General features: G+C 31.1%; 6 protein-coding genes and 1 long non-coding RNA gene across 9 annotated transcripts; 2 read left to right on the top strand and 5 right to left on the bottom strand.

The window, feature by feature from the left end:
- Positions 1 to 5042: 5042 nt before the first annotated feature.
- Positions 5043 to 5498, bottom strand: LOC139090351 (5,10-methylenetetrahydrofolate reductase). The gene has a single exon (XM_070640115.1). It carries the CDS (start codon positions 5496 to 5498, stop codon positions 5043 to 5045), a length of 456 nt encoding a protein of 151 aa, XP_070496216.1.
- LOC139090397 (uncharacterized) lies at positions 5386 to 6312 on the bottom strand. The gene is made up of 3 exons (XM_070640177.1): positions 6179 to 6312; positions 5740 to 6096; positions 5386 to 5594 (listed from the first exon to the last, which is right to left on the bottom strand). Exons 2-3 carry the CDS (start codon positions 6089 to 6091, stop codon positions 5515 to 5517), a joined length of 432 nt encoding a protein of 143 aa, XP_070496278.1. The 5' UTR covers positions 6092 to 6096; positions 6179 to 6312; the 3' UTR covers positions 5386 to 5514.
- Positions 6313 to 6407: 95 nt separating this feature from the next.
- Positions 6408 to 7250, bottom strand: LOC139090396 (zinc finger E-box-binding homeobox 1-like). Its single transcript, XM_070640176.1, has 2 exons — positions 6923 to 7250; positions 6408 to 6864 (listed from the first exon to the last, which is right to left on the bottom strand). Exons 1-2 carry the CDS (start codon positions 7200 to 7202, stop codon positions 6464 to 6466), a joined length of 681 nt encoding a protein of 226 aa, XP_070496277.1. The 5' UTR covers positions 7203 to 7250; the 3' UTR covers positions 6408 to 6463.
- A 1100-nt stretch (positions 7251 to 8350) lies between these two features.
- LOC139090398 (uncharacterized) lies at positions 8351 to 10813 on the top strand. 3 transcript variants are annotated; one of them, XR_011544373.1, is made up of 6 exons: positions 8351 to 8435; positions 8493 to 8629; positions 9140 to 9444; positions 9641 to 9787; positions 9850 to 9935; positions 10308 to 10813. It is a non-coding gene; the product is annotated as an uncharacterized lncRNA (long non-coding RNA). The 3 variants fall into 3 exon arrangements; XR_011544374.1 differs by having other exon boundaries at positions 8493 to 8633; XR_011544372.1 differs by having other exon boundaries at positions 8493 to 8765.
- Positions 10814 to 10818: 5 nt separating this feature from the next.
- On the bottom strand, positions 10819 to 13698 carry Gnf1 (germ line transcription factor 1). The gene is made up of 3 exons (XM_070640166.1): positions 13593 to 13698; positions 11904 to 13532; positions 10819 to 11811 (listed from the first exon to the last, which is right to left on the bottom strand). Exons 1-3 carry the CDS (start codon positions 13599 to 13601, stop codon positions 10897 to 10899), a joined length of 2553 nt encoding a protein of 850 aa, XP_070496267.1. The 5' UTR covers positions 13602 to 13698; the 3' UTR covers positions 10819 to 10896.
- Positions 13699 to 13749: 51 nt separating this feature from the next.
- On the bottom strand, positions 13750 to 15762 carry Mps1 (Monopolar spindle 1). The gene is made up of 4 exons (XM_070640168.1): positions 15654 to 15762; positions 15520 to 15594; positions 14335 to 15458; positions 13750 to 14271 (listed from the first exon to the last, which is right to left on the bottom strand). The coding sequence occupies exons 1-4, from the start codon at positions 15752 to 15754 to the stop codon at positions 13811 to 13813; spliced, it is 1761 nt and encodes a 586-aa protein (XP_070496269.1). The 5' UTR covers positions 15755 to 15762; the 3' UTR covers positions 13750 to 13810.
- Positions 15763 to 16039: 277 nt separating this feature from the next.
- Positions 16040 to 19321, top strand: Nab2 (Nuclear polyadenosine RNA-binding 2). The gene is made up of 6 exons (XM_070640165.1): positions 16040 to 16192; positions 16297 to 16453; positions 16516 to 16581; positions 16643 to 18454; positions 18535 to 18804; positions 18870 to 19321. Exons 1-6 carry the CDS (start codon positions 16157 to 16159, stop codon positions 19088 to 19090), a joined length of 2562 nt encoding a protein of 853 aa, XP_070496266.1. The 5' UTR covers positions 16040 to 16156; the 3' UTR covers positions 19091 to 19321.
- Positions 19322 to 19785: the final 464 nt, after the last annotated feature.

Below are 19785 nucleotides of genomic sequence, written 5' to 3'. Positions count from 1 at the left end.
ATACATAAATATCATGTATGGTCGAGGAAAGTGAAATATATGAGAAGTAGGAACGAATGTGGTTTAAAGCTGATTTTGATGGAAATTGAGTTGTCATTTTGGGTTGAATTTGACCTCTGAACAAATTTGAATTTGAAATTAAAGAATTTTCAAATTTTGAGTTTTTAAAAAACCGTTAAAAAATTTGTATTTCATAAAACCGATTGAAATTTAAATTTTACAAAATTTGAGAACCGATTAAAATTTAAATATTAAAAATTCGTTACAAAGTTTCAGTTTTGCTAAAAGCGATTGAAATTTAAAATTTACAAATCCGTTATAAAATTTGATCTTTATGAAACCGATTAAAAGTCAAATATTACAAATTCGTTACAAATTTTGAGTTTCACAAAACCTATTAAAATTCAAATTTTACAAATCAGTTACGAAATTTGAGCTTTACAAAACCGATAAAAATTTTAATTTTAGAAATGTGTTACAAAATTTGAATTTTACAAAACCGATTGAAATTCAAATTTTACAAATCCGATTGAAATTCAAATTTTTCAAATCCGATTGAAATTCAAATTTTACAAATCCGTTTTAAAATTTAAGTTTTACAGAACCGGTTGAAATTTAAAATTTACAAATCCGTTACAAAATTTGAATTTTCTAAAACCGATTAAAATTTAAATTTTACAAATCCGTTTAAAAATTTGAATTTAACAAAACTGTTAAAGAGAGTATTCAAATAAGCTGCCATAATTTGACAATTCAAAGAAATTCCTAACTTGCCAACTATCAGACAGTAAATATCCAACAACATTCAACTCAATCAAATTAATTTAACATAAATTGATTTATTGAGGTTTCTTGTATGAATTGAAAAGCTCCTATGAAAGCCATTTCTTATTAATTCTTTTTTTCATTGTTTGTGTTATGAAAATTATGAAATAAACAGCACAAGTATGGCTATAGATTGATATTTAAAGATAAATCATACAAAACTCATGTTTGTTGGCAGCTAACAAATGTGTTTATATTATTTTCTCATTCTCTCCATTTCTTCATGCTCATTCGTCTAGTAGGCATTAAAAAAAATTAAATTAATAACATCTTACGGACATGTGGAGGTGGTCACACGCTAGTAAGAAGCATTATTTAATTTAATAATAATCATCATCATTAAGGATTTAATTTTTTATCAATTATCATAGTCAAATGACTCTAATGACTGGTTCCTATCACTGACCATATGGAATGAATGGCAAATATTAAAAATGCTGAAAAAATGATCATTAATGGGCACAAAAAATTAAGATTCTTCTTTTAAAGCGTGCGGAGAATTATATTTGGAGCATCTGAAAAAGGATGAAAAAATGCCACAATATCAAATATCAACTTCATAAATTATAAAACGATTGGAATTTTTTTCTTAACTTTATTGCGAATCGTAAAGAGGAAAAAAAATGCACAAATTAATAATTTTTCATGATTTCTCTAAAAGAAGAACTTTTTTTATACTCAAAAGTGAATTTTAAATTTAATCAATTCAGTCTCTATAAATCAAAAAGAAATCATTTAAGTCTATCTAAGGAACTTGACAATCATTTTGTTATGTAAAGGTTTTTGCCTTGCTTCCTTTTATTTATTTAATAACAGAAATAAGAGATATAAGGCAAGTAGACGTCTGACTCAGTTACTTTCATCTGTAATTTTCGCTCATTATGTAAATTCACTGCTTATAAAATTAATTAAATATTGCAAGACTAGACAATGACGTAGTTATTGATTGCTTGCATCAGTCTGCATAATTAACGGACTTTTAAGATTTAAATTGATGCAAATAAATAAAATTCGTTCAGTAATTCTGAGTTCGTTTCATTTCAGCTCAACGAAATCTTCGAAAACCGTTGATTTTCAAATCTAGAGAAGTCGTTAACTTTTGAATCTTAAAAAGTCGTTACATTTCAAATTTGAAACAATCGTTATTTTTTGAAAATCTTGAAGCCGTTAGTATTAAAAATTGAAAAATTATTTTTGAATCTTTTTGAAAATTCAGAAGCTGCTAATATTCGAATTTAAAAAATTCGTTAATTTTTATACCTAAAAAATTTAGTTTTCAAATCTATAAAAACCGTTACTTTTCAAATATTAAAAAATCGTTGCTTTTAAATCTCAAAAAACCGTTACTTTCAAATCCAAAAATCCGTTACAATTTAAAATTGATAATTATTCAGAAGCGCCTTCACCTACCTACACACTTCCAATTCCTCTCGCTTCTCAATTTCATCTTAATGAAATGAACATGTTGCAAAATTAACTTAATTGTCATAGAAGCCAAATGAAGGAATTTGTATCATAAGTACAACAAAAATTAATTTAAAATGAAGCAAGTTGCAAAATATCATGCTGACTTTTCCTCATCACTGAAAATTAATTTAAATCTTTATTTACTTCAACATTTTCATTCTGTTTTTCTCATTTATTGAATCGATTTCATTATCATCAGCAGCTCATCCTACTTATTTCTTTGATAAAGTGACTGGATCTTGTTTTTTTAAAAAGGCAAACGATTTAGTTTTTGGAACCTTAAATCAAGCATGTCCCTAACATGAATTTTTATGTTAAAATTAAATTTCCATTCCTTTTTTTTACTATCGTGGCAATGGAAGGACTTTATTTGAATGTTAAACACATAAATTTTTTTTGCATTTCATTAAAAAAGCATTTACTTTTCCTTTCATTAACATTTCGGGTATGCGGATGGTGGTGTGAAGGAGAGAAGCTATCGATTGTTGTCATGGATTAAAAATAAAACCCATAAAATGTAATAAATGTCTTAATTAAATGTTACAAAAAAATGTATACAATAATGAAAGTTAAAAAAATGGTGAAAATTGTTTAAAAAAGAGTCGATTTTTGTGTGTTTTTTTTGGAGGTAGGGACGTGGATGGGTGAAAAATTTTTTTGGAAGACATACAGTTTATTCATGCATTATTGGGAGGAAAATGGAAATATTTTCGTTTACTTTGACTGTCCGAGTGGGTAGAGAAAAGTAAAAGTGAAAATTTTGTTTAAAATATTCATTTTTACACTTTAATGCACACTCCTACCTCACCTAAATGTTCCACTTCATGATAGAATTGAAAAAAATTCAAAAAGTCTTTACAATTTAATCATCAAAATCCGTTAGAATTTGAATTCAAAAACGTCGTTCAAACTGAAGTTCAAAAAGCTTTCGTTAAAATTGAAATATTACAAAACCGTTAAATTTGAATTTAAATTTCGTTAAAATTTGAATTTCAAATATTGAATATCCGTTAATTTTCAAATCTCTAAAAGCCGTTATTTTAAATCTCAGAAAATGTTAATTTTCAAATCTCTAAAAGCCGTTATTTTAAATCTCAGAAAATGTTAATTTTCAAATCTCTAAAAGCCGTTAATTTTCAAAACTCAAAAAATCGTTAAAATTTCAAATTTCAAAATTAAAAAAGCCGTTAAACCTTTTCATATGGAAGCAAGAAATGCGTTCAAATCACAATCTCGCATCCTAATCACACCAAAATGTTTTCCACCGCCATCAACATAATTTTTTATTCACAAAAAATTCATAATTAAATGTATGAAATATGCTAATAATGAAAATTAAATTTTATACTCAAATAAAGGCACGAGCAATGAAGGCGAAAAAAAAATGTTAATTAACTTTTAACCTTAAAACTGGGATTAAAGAAGCAAATTTTCATTTGAATTATCTTATGAGAAAAGCTAATGTTAATGTGTTAACGGCAGATTTTTATCTTACATTGATGCTTCGCACGATGGTAACAAATATGTTAGATCCACACACATTATTCATCCCCAAAAAAACTGTCGCAACACTTTGCTCTTCGTTCCTCTTTCTTTCAGGCATAATTGATTGCTTTATTTTATTGTTATTCATTTTTTTTTGTGTATTAAAAAAGTCCCTTTTATCTATTTCTCAAAAGAAGACAATAAATAAAATAGATGCGTCCTTTTGTGTGAGAATTTATTTTATGTTTTTTATATCTGCCTACCTTCTTATGTTCAGCGCTTAATCGAGTGAAAGGGGTTTCTTTGAACAAAATCATTAATGCAGGTGATATAATCAATTCTCATATTTTTTATATATGACATGCTCTGGACACAAAAAAGGATTGTTTATGTATCATGCCTTTATCATAAAACAGAGAGTCATTTCTCAATTCTTTTATTCCGGCATCTCTTGTTTTTTTTTTATTTCATATTTATGCTTGTTACAGAAAGTTTTTAATATATTTTGACGTGAATTCTTTTATGGTTGAAGTAGAAATTCCAATTATGTGTAATAATGCATCATGCCAACCACTCATTGTATCTTTTTAAGGGTTTTCTTCCTTCCATTTTCAGTATATGCACTTTATGAACGTTATCATGCAGCACAAGAAAATAATTAATAACAAACATTATCATTATGGAGGTGGTTATGATAGCTTGTGCACTATGGTAGCAGTATGCCTCACTGGATCTTTAAAAAGTTCAGATTACATTAAATAAAGTTATTTTAATTTTGGATATTTTTATTCACTTTGGTAATTTATGATTCAACAGTTACTAAATAGTCAACAGATATCAGGATTACAAATTAATATCATTTAAATTTTCAAGTAAAAAAACCGTTAATAATTCAATATCTACAAAACTATTTTAAAATTTCAAAATCTACAAAATCGTTAAAAAGTCAAATTCATTCTAAACTATTTATAATTCAAATTTTACAAAACCGTTAAATTTCAAATTCAACAAAACCGTTTAAAACTTCAAATTTTACAAAACCGTTTAAAACTTCAAATTCTACAAAACCGTTTTAATTGTACTAAAAATTTGAACTACAAAAAACCGTTAAAATGTCTATGTAGGCAGGCGAATCTAATCAATATGATCGTCCTCAAATGACTTTCCTACTCATTTGTTTTATTAATTTGTTAGCGTTTCATTCTTCACATGCGTTTTCGCTTAATTCTAATGATAATTAGTCGAAGACGAAATGACACATGTTATTAAACATCAGAAAAATTGATGACTTTTAATAACTTGTTTATCATGGTCATATTGTTCATAGAGAAGAAATGATAACCAGGAATATGGTCGATACAGTGATCTTGTATTTCTTGTATCATTGTTTTTGTACTATTTAAGCTCAGTTCTTGAAACTTTTCTTTGTCTTTGGAAACTTCTTTGTATTGTCGAGCTAATTCTGTTGGCACTGATACTTGTGTTGTTCTTATAATAGCTTTTAATTCCTCATATGTATAGGGGATATAAATTCCGGGAATAATCGGAACATTAATGCCTTCATTTCTGCAATTCTTGACAAATTCACAAAATATCTTTGAGCAAAAGATTGACTGCGTCAACAAGACATCAACTCCTTCATCCACCTTCCTCTTCAAATTCTGCATGTCAGCTTTGTAGTCAGTCATTTCTGGATGAACATTTGGATAGCAAGCACCCATAATTGTGACATTATCCTTAATTGTGTTGAGTTCGACGACGAAGTTCTTTAACTAAATCTCCTGCATATTTGAACTTTTGTGTGCCACTAATGTTATCTGTGAATATATCAAAAAAATTAATTTAATTAACTTGGGTTTAAATAAATCCTAGGATTAAATTAAATCCTGAGATTAAAAATCGGATTATAAGATCCAGTACACAGACAGGATGAAATAAAAGGAATGAGAAAGCATTACTTACCTCCGCGAATAACAACAAAGTTCTTAACTGGATCATCGTCATTCAATAGCTCATCTACATGCTTATCTTCCAGATGATAACAAGTAATTGTATTAATAACATTAAAATTTTTCTCTAATTCCTTCTTCAAAATAAATGCTGGCGATGAAAGGATGCTTTCATGCTTTAAATTAAAATCAGATATCCATGTAATGTCGATAAATAAAGGATTAACATGAAGTTGTGATGTGTCAAGGACGAAATTCTTTTTGGCAGTAACTTCAAAGGAATAGAAAATTTTTCCAGTTTCCTTTGTGAATTTTTCACAGATCAGCTTCTTGATAGGAACTTTCGACATCATCATCTTCTGCATAACGACTGCGAATAATTCAAGAGAAGCGCCATCTATAGAGCTACATTTATGGAAAATTAGATCGATTTAAAATCAATAGATTCATACCTAAATTAGAAGTAATAATTAGTATCCTTAATGATCACTAAATGCACAGTCAACTGATTAAAACAATCACTAATACAGTAAATTCAAAAGTCTTATAAATTCTTTATTAATAATATAAAGTAATCGTATCAAAAATAGACAAAGAGATGTAAACAAGATGTTCTATACTAAATAATTAATATTAAAAAATTTAAGACTAACCGACTTAGCAAGAAGATATATCCTCAGCACTATCTTCTAAAAAATAATTAATTATAGTACAGAAAAAAACTTAATAAAAAATAATTAATGCAAATGCCTTGACAAAAACTGGTCAAAATCCTCAGAGTTGATTTCATACCTAACTCTCTTTTTTGGCGGTTCCAATTCATAATTTCCATTATAATCAACTGTTTCTTCCTTAATTTCACGATTTACATACTTAACATTCTCTGTTTTAACAATTTTATGCTTACGATTGCGATGATTGTCCAAATATTTGCGGCACTTGAATGTAGCTGGGCATAAATCACATGATAGTATATCCTCAGAATGTGTTAATTTGTGTGTCATCATATTAGACTTCTTCTTAAATAATTTAGCACATATATCACATTTATAAGGCTTGCATGGCGTGGTATGTAAATGGCGCGTGAATGCTCCCGTTCCTCGTTTAAAAACTTGCATACAATCAAAGCATGCTATTTCTGGAAGTTTATACTGGATGTTAGTCATTTCCTTTATCAAAATTTTTTCATTACTTACCCATAGAATTTTCAGTAAAATCATCCTTATTAACAGTCGTTGATGACGATTCTTCACTAACATCCTGATGAGAATCCTCATTGTCCGATTGTATTAAGAAATCAAGCGGATTAAATGAATTTTGTTCCTCAGACTTTTGATTGCGATTTGCAAGGAAAATTTTTATATCATTTAAGATGATTTCCTGCTCAATAACTCGTTTATATAGCACTTCCAATAACGTAATTACATTCCGAAAGTTTGTTCTCATTGTTTCCTCAGGTGTAGGCAAAAATTCCATGTTTTTTCGCGTAAAATTCAGCTTCCGAATTTTAATTGTTCTAATCAATTTGACGTTCAAGAATCAACTGACCATTTTACTCCATACAAAATGCAAGGTTCCTTTGATGACGAAAATGACCGTTAAAAATTCAAAAAATTATTTTTACAACAACAAAATAGATCTTTTTTTGGGATAAATCTCGGCAGTATGCAGCATAAATTGATTTTTAGGCAATCATGCCTTCACCTTATAATCATCATGTTATTGTCAGATGTATGAATAATATTTGAAGAGGGTTATTCAATCATTTTCACTACATAAACATCCCTTCCAATGCACTGCCTGCATTGATAAGATGATAATTTTCAGATTTGCTACTGTTTCAAAAGAAAAGAGAGAAAAATTTTCATGGCAAATCAATTTAGATACAAAAATTTTAGGGGCTGATATCTTATTTTCTGTTTCTGACAGTTGCAAATGAAACAGAAATTTCATATTCCTCCATGTCAAGTATGCTCGATACACAGTAAGGTACATAAAGGCATACATTCTAAAACATTTCATCAAACAACATTTTATTTTTCAGCAGTAAAAAAGGCTTTACATAAATTTTCCGCTTACAATTTCCTTCCACGTTAATTAGATTTTTAAATTACGATTTTTTTTCCTTCCTCCTTCTTTTTTCGTCAACTTTCTTTAATCTTTTATTTTAACGACATACGTTTTTTTATGCAAAAAAGAACATAAATCACAGCATAAAAAATAATTTGTCACACAAGATGTGATTAAAGGAATTTTTCTTCGAAATTTTGTCTGCATTTGATGCTTAAAGGATGTAAACGCACTTAGTTTTAGGTAGAAAGCATGAAATTATGTTGTAAATTATAAACATAAATCAACGGATTTTTGAATTTTTGAATATTTTATATAATCCAAAGTCAATCAGCTTAGTAAAATTTTAATTAATTTCAAAATTTCTCCAATTTCTGCTGTATTTTCAATCTCATGTAGTTTTTATTAATTATTACAGCATATGTATTACATGTCAGCATAGCTGATAGCTTAAAAAACACTATCCTTTTAATAATATCACAAAAAGTATCAAATCATGTCCATCAAAAAACTCATTGGATTAAAAAAGAGCGGGAAATTCAATTTAAAAAACAAAAAATTCCAGTTTAAATTAAAATCGAGCAGCATAATTCCAAATAAATTGCCTAACTAATACGTCAAACAACAAACAAAATCAGAGTAGATAAGCATTAGAATGACTTGACATTATAATTTCATTATATAACTATTTTTCAGACTCATTAAAGATCAAATCAGATTTTCCACAATATGTGTTTACACATCGATTATGCAGTAGCTCTGTATCATGATGGCATTAAGTATAATATGATGACAAAATTAAATTTCGTTCCACAAATCAAATCACCAAGCAAGTATGTATGTTATGTATGTTAAGACACACAGTGAAAAGTGAAAAGAAAGAGCGTGAGGGAGAAGTTCATTAGAGACATTTTCCATCCATTCCAACCCTCCGATTAAAGTCAGTCGTTGCCAACAGATTGATCAAGGGTAAAATCATTACGTAAACAGCAATAATAATAATAGAATAAAATTAAATTCATTGCATTTAACTTGAAAGGGGATATTCAGCACATAGAATACAAAGTCTCGGTTTATGTTGCCTTAAAAAATTTAATTCTATTTACAATGACATCAATAATGCGATTTTAATTTTTCATGCCTAATTATAACTTTTTTTGCATTCAAAACCAAGCATCCGGTTATTCCTCATCGTCAGTCATTGTCTGTTGTCACCAATAAATTACGCGAATTTCCGATTTCTCATTCCCTCGCTTGATAATGCTTTACATCCTTCCTGTGCCTTTGTACGATCCTCAAAAAATATTTCCGACTCATTATGAGAATCTCCTCTTCACTTACAGTCCTCAATCAGTAATATTCCAATACAGCATGCAACAATGAAAACAGCAACATGACTTATGAAGCACGTGGCACACGATTATGATAGGAATAATGTGACTTCAACCGCAAACGCTTAAGCAGTGGATGTACGTTACATAAATCATAATTTTGTCTTCCTTTTTTAATTAAATATTTATTTTTTTACTGCGCATCACTTCCAAATCTTTTTTGGCAATGCAATGTGACCATGGGAACTTGTTATCAGCACATACTAAGGCATTCCTAAATTTTAGTGCATATCAGCTTAATCTATGTCTACACTTAAGTAAGTTGACGGGAACTTCTTTTTTTGCCGGTAGTGAATCAGATCCGTAAACATGATAAGATAATATGTCCACGTAATTTGATTTTTTACGATAAACAGATTACGAAAAAGCAAATTTTTGTCTAGTTGTGCCTTAATAGTGATAAAGACATGAAGGTTCCAAAAGTGGATAAATTTTTATTTTATTTTCCTTTAGAAATCGGTGGATATGTCATAGGTGGAATATGCTTATTAATTAGCATTGCTATGATCACATTACCATCGATTTATATCACGCAACTATTGATTCTGTACAATTCATTTAATGAATCTGACCAAGATGCACTTAGTAATATTATGTTAAGTAAGTTCCGTGAATTTTGTTATCTACTGGATGTTTTTAGTTTGTGTTATTTTTATTTTTAGTGATGCTCACATATTATGGATTGACTGTGTCGTACTTTATTTTGCTGCTTGCTGCTGGTGTGCTGGTTATTCTTGGGACATTCTTTGTAAGTTCTGATTTAGTCACTTTGAAGATTATTATCTTAAGATTAAAAATTTAACCCAAAGATTCAAAGATTAAATTTGGATTTTGGATTTTGGATTTGATTCAGGAATCAAAGTTGAATATGAGTGTTCAAAATTAACGGTCGAAAAGAATTTGAAAAATAACGGCTAAAAAATATTTGAAAATTAACAGTCAAAAAATATTTGAATAACAGCGGTCAAAATTTAATCCAAGAATATTTAAATCCTGAGATTAAAAATTTGGACCTAGCATTCAACCATAACAGCATAGCTTTATGTTTTGCTGACCATTTGGTCTGAATGCTAATCTAGCCAAATCCATCAAAGTCTAACTAATTTTCACATCTTTACAGCAAAAATACAAATTCCTGATTCTTCATCAAATCATGACAGTCGTCCTAATCATCTCATTCTTCCTGATGCTCTTTCGATTCCCATTTATAGCTCTAATACCCGTGCTATTGTTCACGGTTTTAGGAATATATTTTTTCATCAGCATACAGTCTCTCTACACATCATTAAAGAGCAAAACTCATCCGAATATTAGCAATGGACATCAAAATGGACATTAAAAATTGAATACACCTGCTTTCATGTGTTGATATACAAAAATATGAATGATATATCACCTATCAATGATTAAATGCCTGCCTAGATCTATCTCTTTTTTATTTTAAAAAAATTCCCGAGAAGAAGAAAAAGAAAGAAAAAAAAATTGAATAATTTCAGATACACACATCATTAATCATAGGTAAAAGTTTATGGACATCTGAAACAGTTTAAAAATATGATGAAAAAATTAATCAATTATTGTTGCACAATTCTGAGAAGGATTATAAGGAATGTAATGTATAAGAAACTGAACATTTTTATTGTTTATTGAACTTTAGAATTTATAAGAAAATTAAGCATAAAGGAAAAGATACAAAAATGTTAATGAATTTATTTCTTAGCTCTTGGTTTAGCTGCTGGTTTTGATTTAGCAGCCGTACTTTTTGATGTCCCTGCTTTTGGTTCCTTTTCCTGTTTTGTGGTGACTTTCTTGACTTTAATCATGGAATTTTTCTCCAACGAGTCGTCTTCCTCATCCTCAGATTCTTGGACATTCTCATCATCTTCTTCACCATACATTTCATCACTTCCAGCTGCACTCTTCTTCTTTTTGACACCAGCTTGAGCCGAATATGTATATGCTTGAACTTCCTTATTATATGCTCGAGTCAATGCTGCTTTTGTCTTGCTGTCAACTTGATCCCATGGATTTTTGGATGATCCCCAAGTTGTTAGTTCCAAAAGTGACTCAATATCTTCACGTAATAAACGATATTCCTTAAGAACTTCCAATGCATCTTTAACACCTTCTGTGCCTTTTTCCTTTAATGGTCTAATAATGGCCTGAACTATAAACTGAGCATAATCTAATCGAACTGACGATCGAGAACCTGATGTAGCTGTTCGAGTATGATCGTGAAGTTCTTGAGCCATTCTCTTGCGCTTTTGTGCCTTTGAATTTTTTCCAAGCCACGCTGGGAAATTTGGCGGTGACTTGAAAGATCCTGCCATGAATTCTCCTGGTATTACTGAAGCAAACATTGCTTGTGTTGGAAGTAAAGACCATGCCATATTAGATCTAATTCTCTTATCAACATTATCTCCTAGACTAATTGAATCAGCTGTTTTAGCAATTCGTTCCAAAATCTCCGAATCCTTACAACTCGGCTTAACATGCAAATAATTTTCCTGAACAAACAGCGGTGCTATACTGTAGTCATAAAAGAATAAATCACTTTTATCATTCAGCGACATTGTTTTATGCTCTTCTGCTGAGAAGACTTTGCGAATCACATCCCATGGACCCTGTGAATTAAAGTGGTTTTGAGAGATTAATATTAAATCTTCGGATTAAAAAGTGAATTTTAGGATTAATAGATTTGGTGGACATAACTTACAATTTTGATATCCTTCTCAGACATCTGAGCATTCTTCTTAGCCTTGTCACTATTCACTCTAGTATCCTTTGAGGCACTGTACATTGCTAAATGATTCAATGTTTGCCTTACATCATTTCCAGTTCCATTAATAATCGCATCCATCGCACCAGCATCTAATTTTATTCCTTCCTTGAAGCATACACTCATCATAGCGCTTCGAATTTGATTTACTGACGGCTTATTGAATCTAAGATCAAAGCAATAATTTACTAATGACCGCATTTTTGGATGTGAACGATCATTACACATACAGATTATTGGAATGTGAGATTCCTTAATTAATGCAATTAATTCAGCAACACCACCACGATCCTCATTTCCAGCCATACCATCAACTTCATCCATAATTAACACATGCCTTTTGGATACAGTTTTGTCATCGCCAGTCAAATAGCCCTTTAAAGACTTGTTTGATAATAATTGAGTTACTTCCTCTTTTAATAATCTCTTACTTCTTGTATCTGATGCATTAAATTCGACAGCATCAAAAAGAAGTTCCTTACAGACTAAATGAGCTGTTGTCGTTTTACCGATTCCAGGTGGTCCAGACAGTAAAGCAGCCCTAAATGAACTTCCATCATTATCTCTTGCAAATGGATTTGCTTTCTTTTTATTCTTATTTGCTGGATCTCCGTGATTTTTATGCCATTGAAGTAGCCAATTTTGTAATTTATTAGCATTACTTTGTGGTCCTTGCTGCCCAATAATCTGCTTGACATTCGTTGGCTTGTATTTATCTACAAAGGAATAAGACGGTGGTGCAGAAATTGGCTGTGGTACTGTTTTCGAAGGTGATTTTGTTATGGTCTCAGACTTCGTGGATTTTACAGTACCTTCGGTCGATTTATTCGAAGTTGTTGGCTGTGATGATGACGATGACTTGTTTAATTCTACTTTTGGTTTAATTGCTTCTGCATCTTTGCTCCTTCTTTCTTTTTTCGGACTATGCTTGCTACTATGATCATGTTTAGTGTCTTTCACAGTTATGTCCTTTGATTTTTGGTCCTTATTACTTGATTCCGTTTTCTGATCTGGCTCAACTTTTGGCTCTTTGCTGCTTGAGCCACTTTTACGATCTTTAACGCCTGGATCTTTCTTTTCTTCAGTCTTAATACTATTTACGATTGGTGCTGGAGACTTTTCTTTAGTTCCATTAGTCTTGTGATTTTCCTTGCCCGGCGAAATAACTGGTTTAGTTTCATGCAACTTGTTTTCAATTTTATCAACAATCGCCAATTCGTCATCAGTGCCACTTATAACTGACGCATTTAAATCCTCTTTCGGCGATGTCTTGACTTCCTTTGGTCTCTCTTTTCTAACTATTGGACCACCGAATAGATCCTTAATGTTTTTAACTTCATTTGGCGACTTTTCAGGTTTTGATTCCTTAATTTTCTTGGATGTGGACTTTTTCTGATGAACTTCTTCAGTTTCATCATCGGAATCAACGATTCTCCTCTTTTTCTTAATATTCTTTTGTTCAGACTTTTCGTCGTCAATTTTGTTATGCTTAGACACGGAGCTTGTATGTTCATTTTCATTTTTTCTCTTATTTGAGCTGTCAATCTTGAAAAACGATCTTATATCCTGAAAATATTGTCAATTTTAAGCTAAAACTCTACAGATTCATATTATTTAATTACTTACTCTAGACATTTTCCTGATTAATTTATGTAAGGCTTAATATAGCTAACTTTTAATATTTTGACACTGTAAGTGGATTTTAGCGCTATTTTCATAGGGTTGATTCCTTTACACTAAATTCAAAAATATTTTTTCCGTTATTTTTATGCTCATTTATTTTCTTAAAAAAATTATACATAAAATTAAATATATAGACATGGATATAGATTTATAAAATAATGTTAATCAACAGAAATAATCATGTCAAATGGATACTTTAATAAATCGGCGACAGACGATCTTTCTTTCGGGTTATAGACGAGACATTTCTTGAGCATCTCAGTAAAAATTGGTGGATAGAAATTAGGCAGTTCTGGATATTCTATGACTGTTTTCGGGTTTGTTAATGTCATCATCTTCTGATGAATTACTTTAATATGTGAGAATGGAGTTTTCTTATAGAGTAATAAATAAAGAATGCATCCAAGTGACCAAACATCAGATTTTGTGGACAGGCGTATTCTAGGCTGATGATGAGTCGATGGACTGTCTCCAGATGATGTGTCGATAAGTGCCTCTGGAGAAATATAATTGAATGTGCCAGCTTGTGAAAACTTAATGATTGAGGTTGAATCAATTGCAATATTGGAAGCGATTCCAAAGTCTATCAGTTTTAGACGACCATTAATCATCAGGAAGTTTGCTGTAATTGAAAGGTACACCCATAAGTAAATAAAAAATGAATCATTGGAAAGCAATTCCTTACCTGGCTTCAAATCCGAATGAATGACCCCATTTTGATGAATGTAATTGACAGCTTGCAGCATCTGATACCAATAATTAGTTAAGGCATAAAGTGGTATGTGCGTAGTATATCTTTGAAGTATTTTATGTAAATCGGAATCTCCTTTTTCCATGACCATATAAAGTATATTCTTTTCAGGTATGTGACAATAATCATATAAAGCTACGACATTAATGTTGCCCTGCAACTTTGCCAACAATTTTGTTTCATTGAGATATCCTTCAACGACTGAGGGATCTCCATCTAGATCAACAAGCTTTATAGCACATTCCTTACCAGACTTACGTCCTTTCGCTAAATATACTGAACTTGATCCTCCTGATCCTATTTTCTTATCAATCTCATACTCGATTTGGTTGACTATCAAAATATTTTCACTTGGTTTTTCCTTTTCTTCAGATGGCTCCTTAATAGGCGATAGCTTTCTTTGTGATGTTTGCCTTGAATCAATTGGAGTCGCTAAATTAGAACCAGGAAATGGTCGTGCAACTGGCGTTGTGAATAAAATTTTCGGTCGTTTATTCAAATCACGTTCACATGTCGAGACACTCGATGAATTTTTTGCTGCCTGAAGTGGACGTGCAGAAGGAGTTACAAAGATCTGTTGATCAGTTTTCTTATATGGAGTCTCATGTGAACTTGATTCAACATCCTTTTTTGATGTTAAAGGCAGGCGAGGTGCAGGAACTTGGATCCTTACTGGCTCTTCTTCCTTCTTTTGTTCCTCAATCTTACTATTTGCATTTTTGGTGCTACTTTGAAATACTTTTGGCGTGGATAATGGAGGCGGTTCTGTCGGAAATAATTGTGTACGAGATTTCCTCCGATTTGCTTTTGAATTTTCTTCTACAACTACTGGATTCAATTTAATTACTTCAGGTGAGCGAACTTTGAGTGTAGAGATTCGTGATATAAAGCCACTGTCATCTGCTGACTTGATATTTTGATTCATCACATTTTTATTATTTTCTTCCTGGACTTTTGATTTTTTTGCTGAATCTTTGCTTGGTGCCGGTGTTGACGGTATGTCCAATTCTTTCGTTGGACTAAGTACAAACGAATCATTCAGAATTGCACAATTCAGCCTACAATAAAGATACAGTGATTAGTTTAATTGTTTAAAATAGATATTTGTTTAAAACTTACTTATCGTTCCTATCATCATCTGAATCGTATTCTTGGATATCAAAATCAGCAATTCGCTTCGGAAACATTCCATAACTACAGGTATAATACAATTAATAAACTTTATTTACCGTGAATAATTTTTAAGACGTTACCTTTTGCTGTAATGACTATTTTTACTACTTTTCTCAGGCGTTTCAATGTCTGAATCCACTGACGCCAATTCACTTATTCTCTTAGGTCTATGTGATGCCATTTCTATAACGTTATGACTTGTTTAAAGGACATTTAAATGAATTTAAATAACTTTTATTTGTAAACAAAGACCGTTGATATTCAAAAACTTTTTTAGAACTGAGATTTTGTACTAAAGGATGGGGCACTTTTGAATCAAATCAAAGCAGGCAATTTTTTCATGATTTTATTGTTTAGTATTGAATTAAATTTGTTTTGGATAACAAGTAGATGCATATTAATTAAAATATTGTCAAGTGATGGATGCAGCAAGATAATTTCTAGATTTTATTATGTCCAACTGGAAGTAACCAATCCTTGGAAGCAATTTTAGTACATACTAAGAAGAAAATATCAGAAAAGTAAATCTTTTGATTTTCCTCAAGATATCCATTTAATTAGCGTACAGAAATTAATAATAACAATGGATTCGTTGGGTGAAGTCGGAAAGAAAATGCGGGTAAGTTGAAAGCACGTTAATGTTGTGAATTTCATGTGATTTATGTCAATAATCGATTTTCAAAATTTTCTCATACATTCTATTTTTCTCGAATGAAAATTTAGTCTGCAATTAAGGCCAAATTGGTAGAATTAGGCAATGCTAGTTCAACGGGATATATAGATGATGAACTTCCCGATTATGTTATGATTATGGTAGCAAATAAACGTCCAAAACAACAAATGTTGGTGGATTTGAACTTATTTCTTGGTTCCAATACAGGTAAATTTCATAGTCAATAGTTTTATCTCCTACATACTTTATCCAATTTCCATTACTCATAGAAACGTTTGTAAATTGGCTGCATCAAGTATTACAAAAGCTACAAGAAGTCACATTACCAACAAATTGTAAGTTTATTAATTTCATTGATAATATGAGAATTAATTAATTAATAATCACATCCATTAGTGGCAACAAAAGCAAAGAAGAAAATCAGTGAATCGTCAAGTAAGAAGGATAAGAAGAAAGATAAAAAGAAACATCCAAAAGAGCCATCGATAACTGATGTAATTGCTGTGGAACTAATGGAAAAGGCCAAAAAGACTATTGACCCGAAAGTGAAATGTGAAAAAACTGAAAAATCTAGAACTCCGTCGCCTCCACCTGCTCCACTAATTAATAATAGTAGTTCGGAAAGAATTGATAAACAGCCACAAACAGCAGTCAGTTCTTCAGAACCAAGAAGCAGTAATAAGAGTGATGATGATCTTAATATCCCAACACTTAGTGAAATAAGATTAAATAAAAGTAACAGTAGCAATCTTTTGCACAAAAAAGAACTTGGTGATCTTCAGAGTACTGAGAAGAAAATACAGGAACTAAAGAGAAATCGCCGGGCTATTTCGGGTCCTGAAAGTAACAATAAACAAAAAGATAAGGAATTGTCAGATGAAGATGAAGAAATGCATGAAGAAGCATCTCCAGAAAATAATACAAGTCAAAAAGATAAAGGAGGTGTAAAATCAAGATTAGGTGCAAAACCAACAGAAGTCACTAATAATAGCAAATCGGGAAATATTATTAGTTTATCGGCAATTCGACGATCGGAAACGGAATTTCTAAAGAAGATTGTCGTTAAACAAAAAGAAGATAATGAGAGAAAAGTCGATGATTATAGATCAGTAAGGAACAATAGACATGATTCAAATGCATCAAGAAATTATGGTCGACGAGAAAGACGTTCACGATCAAATTCTCGTGATCGACATAGAAATAGAACTGATCGAGTTGATAGATTTAGAAGACGATCACGATCAAGAAGTCCAATTAAATCACATGACAGTAGATCTCGTTTGAGTATTAGAGACAGGATTGGCGATAAAATTCAATCGTCAGCAACAACATCGTCAATAATTAATAGAAAACATAGCAAGACACCTGAAGGACCTGATGGAAATTTCAAAGTAAAATCAAGACCAGCTTTGAGTAGTACAATTTCGAGTCATGCTGGGAAAAGTATGCTGTTGAGAGCAATGGCAGATGCTCAACGTTCAACACAAGCTTCATCAGATGCAAAAAAGAGGCAACGTGAGAATATAACGGTACAAGTCAAAAATGAAAAACGGAATCAATCTCATTTGAATGATGAGGAATATGTTCCTGAATCAATTTCAGGACATTCAGAATCTGAGGCTGAATATCATCCATCGTATGTCAAAAATCAAGATGGTGGTGAAGACGACGAGGATGTAATTTATTTAAATAATAATGATGACGTTGACTTAGACGATTTAGATGACAATAATGAAATGCCAAAACCAAGTCCAAAATTCATAGTAACATTAGATAATAAGGACTTAGGCACAGTCAATCGAGATAAATCTAAATCGCACTCACCAACGCCACCAAAGGTAATTAAAAGGAATAAAAGGACGCCTGTAAAGGATAGAATTGGCGATCGAGTCAGTAACAATAGAAATTCAGAAAGAACTAATAAGGAATATGAACATCGTCCACGAAAGCGACAGCACCAGGAACCAGAAATGGAAGTTGAAGAAAGTGAAGCACAGAGAGCCTATAACAAAGTCAAAAAGACTCGCGTATCGCCAATTAAATTTGATCTTACTGACGAAGAAGATGGTCGTATATCTCGAAGCAGCTCACGGGATCCATCTGAAAAGAAATCGTCAATCTCAAAGAATGATTCTGATCATAATGGAGAAGAGCATACAAAGCGAATCAAATTGGAAGCTAGTCGAAGCTTTGATCACGTTCCAGCATGTAAATTGAAAATTTATTTAATCCCACCGTTTAATCCTGAGATTTATTTTAATCCTAATCCTTATTTCTTATTATTTCAGTACTAAGCTCAATTGCGGTTCCAGTTCCTGAAAGTTCAAAACCAGTTGTGACAAAATCGAAAGATCGATGCAAATTCTATCCAAATTGCTCCAATACAAACTGCATTTATTACCATCCCACACTTCCTTGCAAAGCATTTCCTAATTGCAAGTTTGGTGACTCTTGTGCTTACACTCATCCACCATGCAAGTTTGATAAATCTTGTCACCGTGGAGACTGTAATTATACTCATTCAGTAGCAATTTTACCTGCAACAACGCCAGTCATAGGTAATAATTAGTCATGCCTTTATAATTCCTGAAATAATGTATTTCATGTCTGTCTATTCTTTTAGCATCCTCGATTGTTCCAGTTCAGAATTACAAGTCGATAACACTGACGCCGACGATGCAATTATGCAAATTTTTCCCGAATTGTACCAACACAAATTGCATTTATCAGCATCCAAAAGTCTGTAAATTTGGAAAAGCCTGTGCGAATAAGTTTGAATGCAACTTTTATCATTTTGAGACAGCAAGTAAGAGCAAATTTAGATGGGTATCATCAGCATCATAAGATATATATTAGAAGAGATGAATGAATGAATTCGAAAACTTACTAGAACTATAGAGATTTTTAATATTGAATAAATTGTCCTTACTTTATGAAAGTAATTCTAAGAGTCGATAAAGCATAAAAATTTATGTAAATAATCATAAAATGATTTTTAAGGGATTGTCGTTGTATGACTTGTATCAACATCACTCACAGTTCTTTTGTGGCTTGATCAATTAAATTAATACAGTTTTTTTTGAATTAACAAATTTTTACTGTTGTATTTCTATTCCTTAATCTTTCAGCTCAATCGAACTATATTTTTTTGGTTAAGTCCAGTCAAGTTAAAATGGATCTAATTTCTTCACTTTTTTCGGTTCACTGTATTTCTTGATTAAATGATAATTGTTACATTCTACATTGGATTTATTAAATTTATGCCTATCGCTGTGATTCTCTTGCTAATCTTCTAGTATATGCTCGGCTGATTAAATTGTAGGAATCCATATATCTAAAATTACAGAAATTTCGTCAGTTTTTGTGCAATACTTTTTAATCATAATAATCAAAGTATGCGGTCAATATTAATTAAATTTACCTGTCCATGCACATTGCAATGCACTTTTGTTCGGAATTGTCTAATTCTTGACCTGGCTTATTTACACACTTTTTGAAGCATTTTTCAGTGATTTTTCCAAGTAATTCTTGAGTGTTGG

This window comes from Chironomus tepperi, unplaced genomic scaffold (genome assembly GCF_022539635.2).
Source record: "Chironomus tepperi strain 1889 unplaced genomic scaffold, CSIRO-AGI_Ctep_v1 contig_217, whole genome shotgun sequence".
Lineage (NCBI taxonomy): Eukaryota > Metazoa > Arthropoda > Insecta > Diptera > Chironomidae > Chironomus > Chironomus tepperi.
Note: the sequence above shows the minus strand (reverse complement) of the source record. Positions and strands in the feature narration are given on the sequence as shown.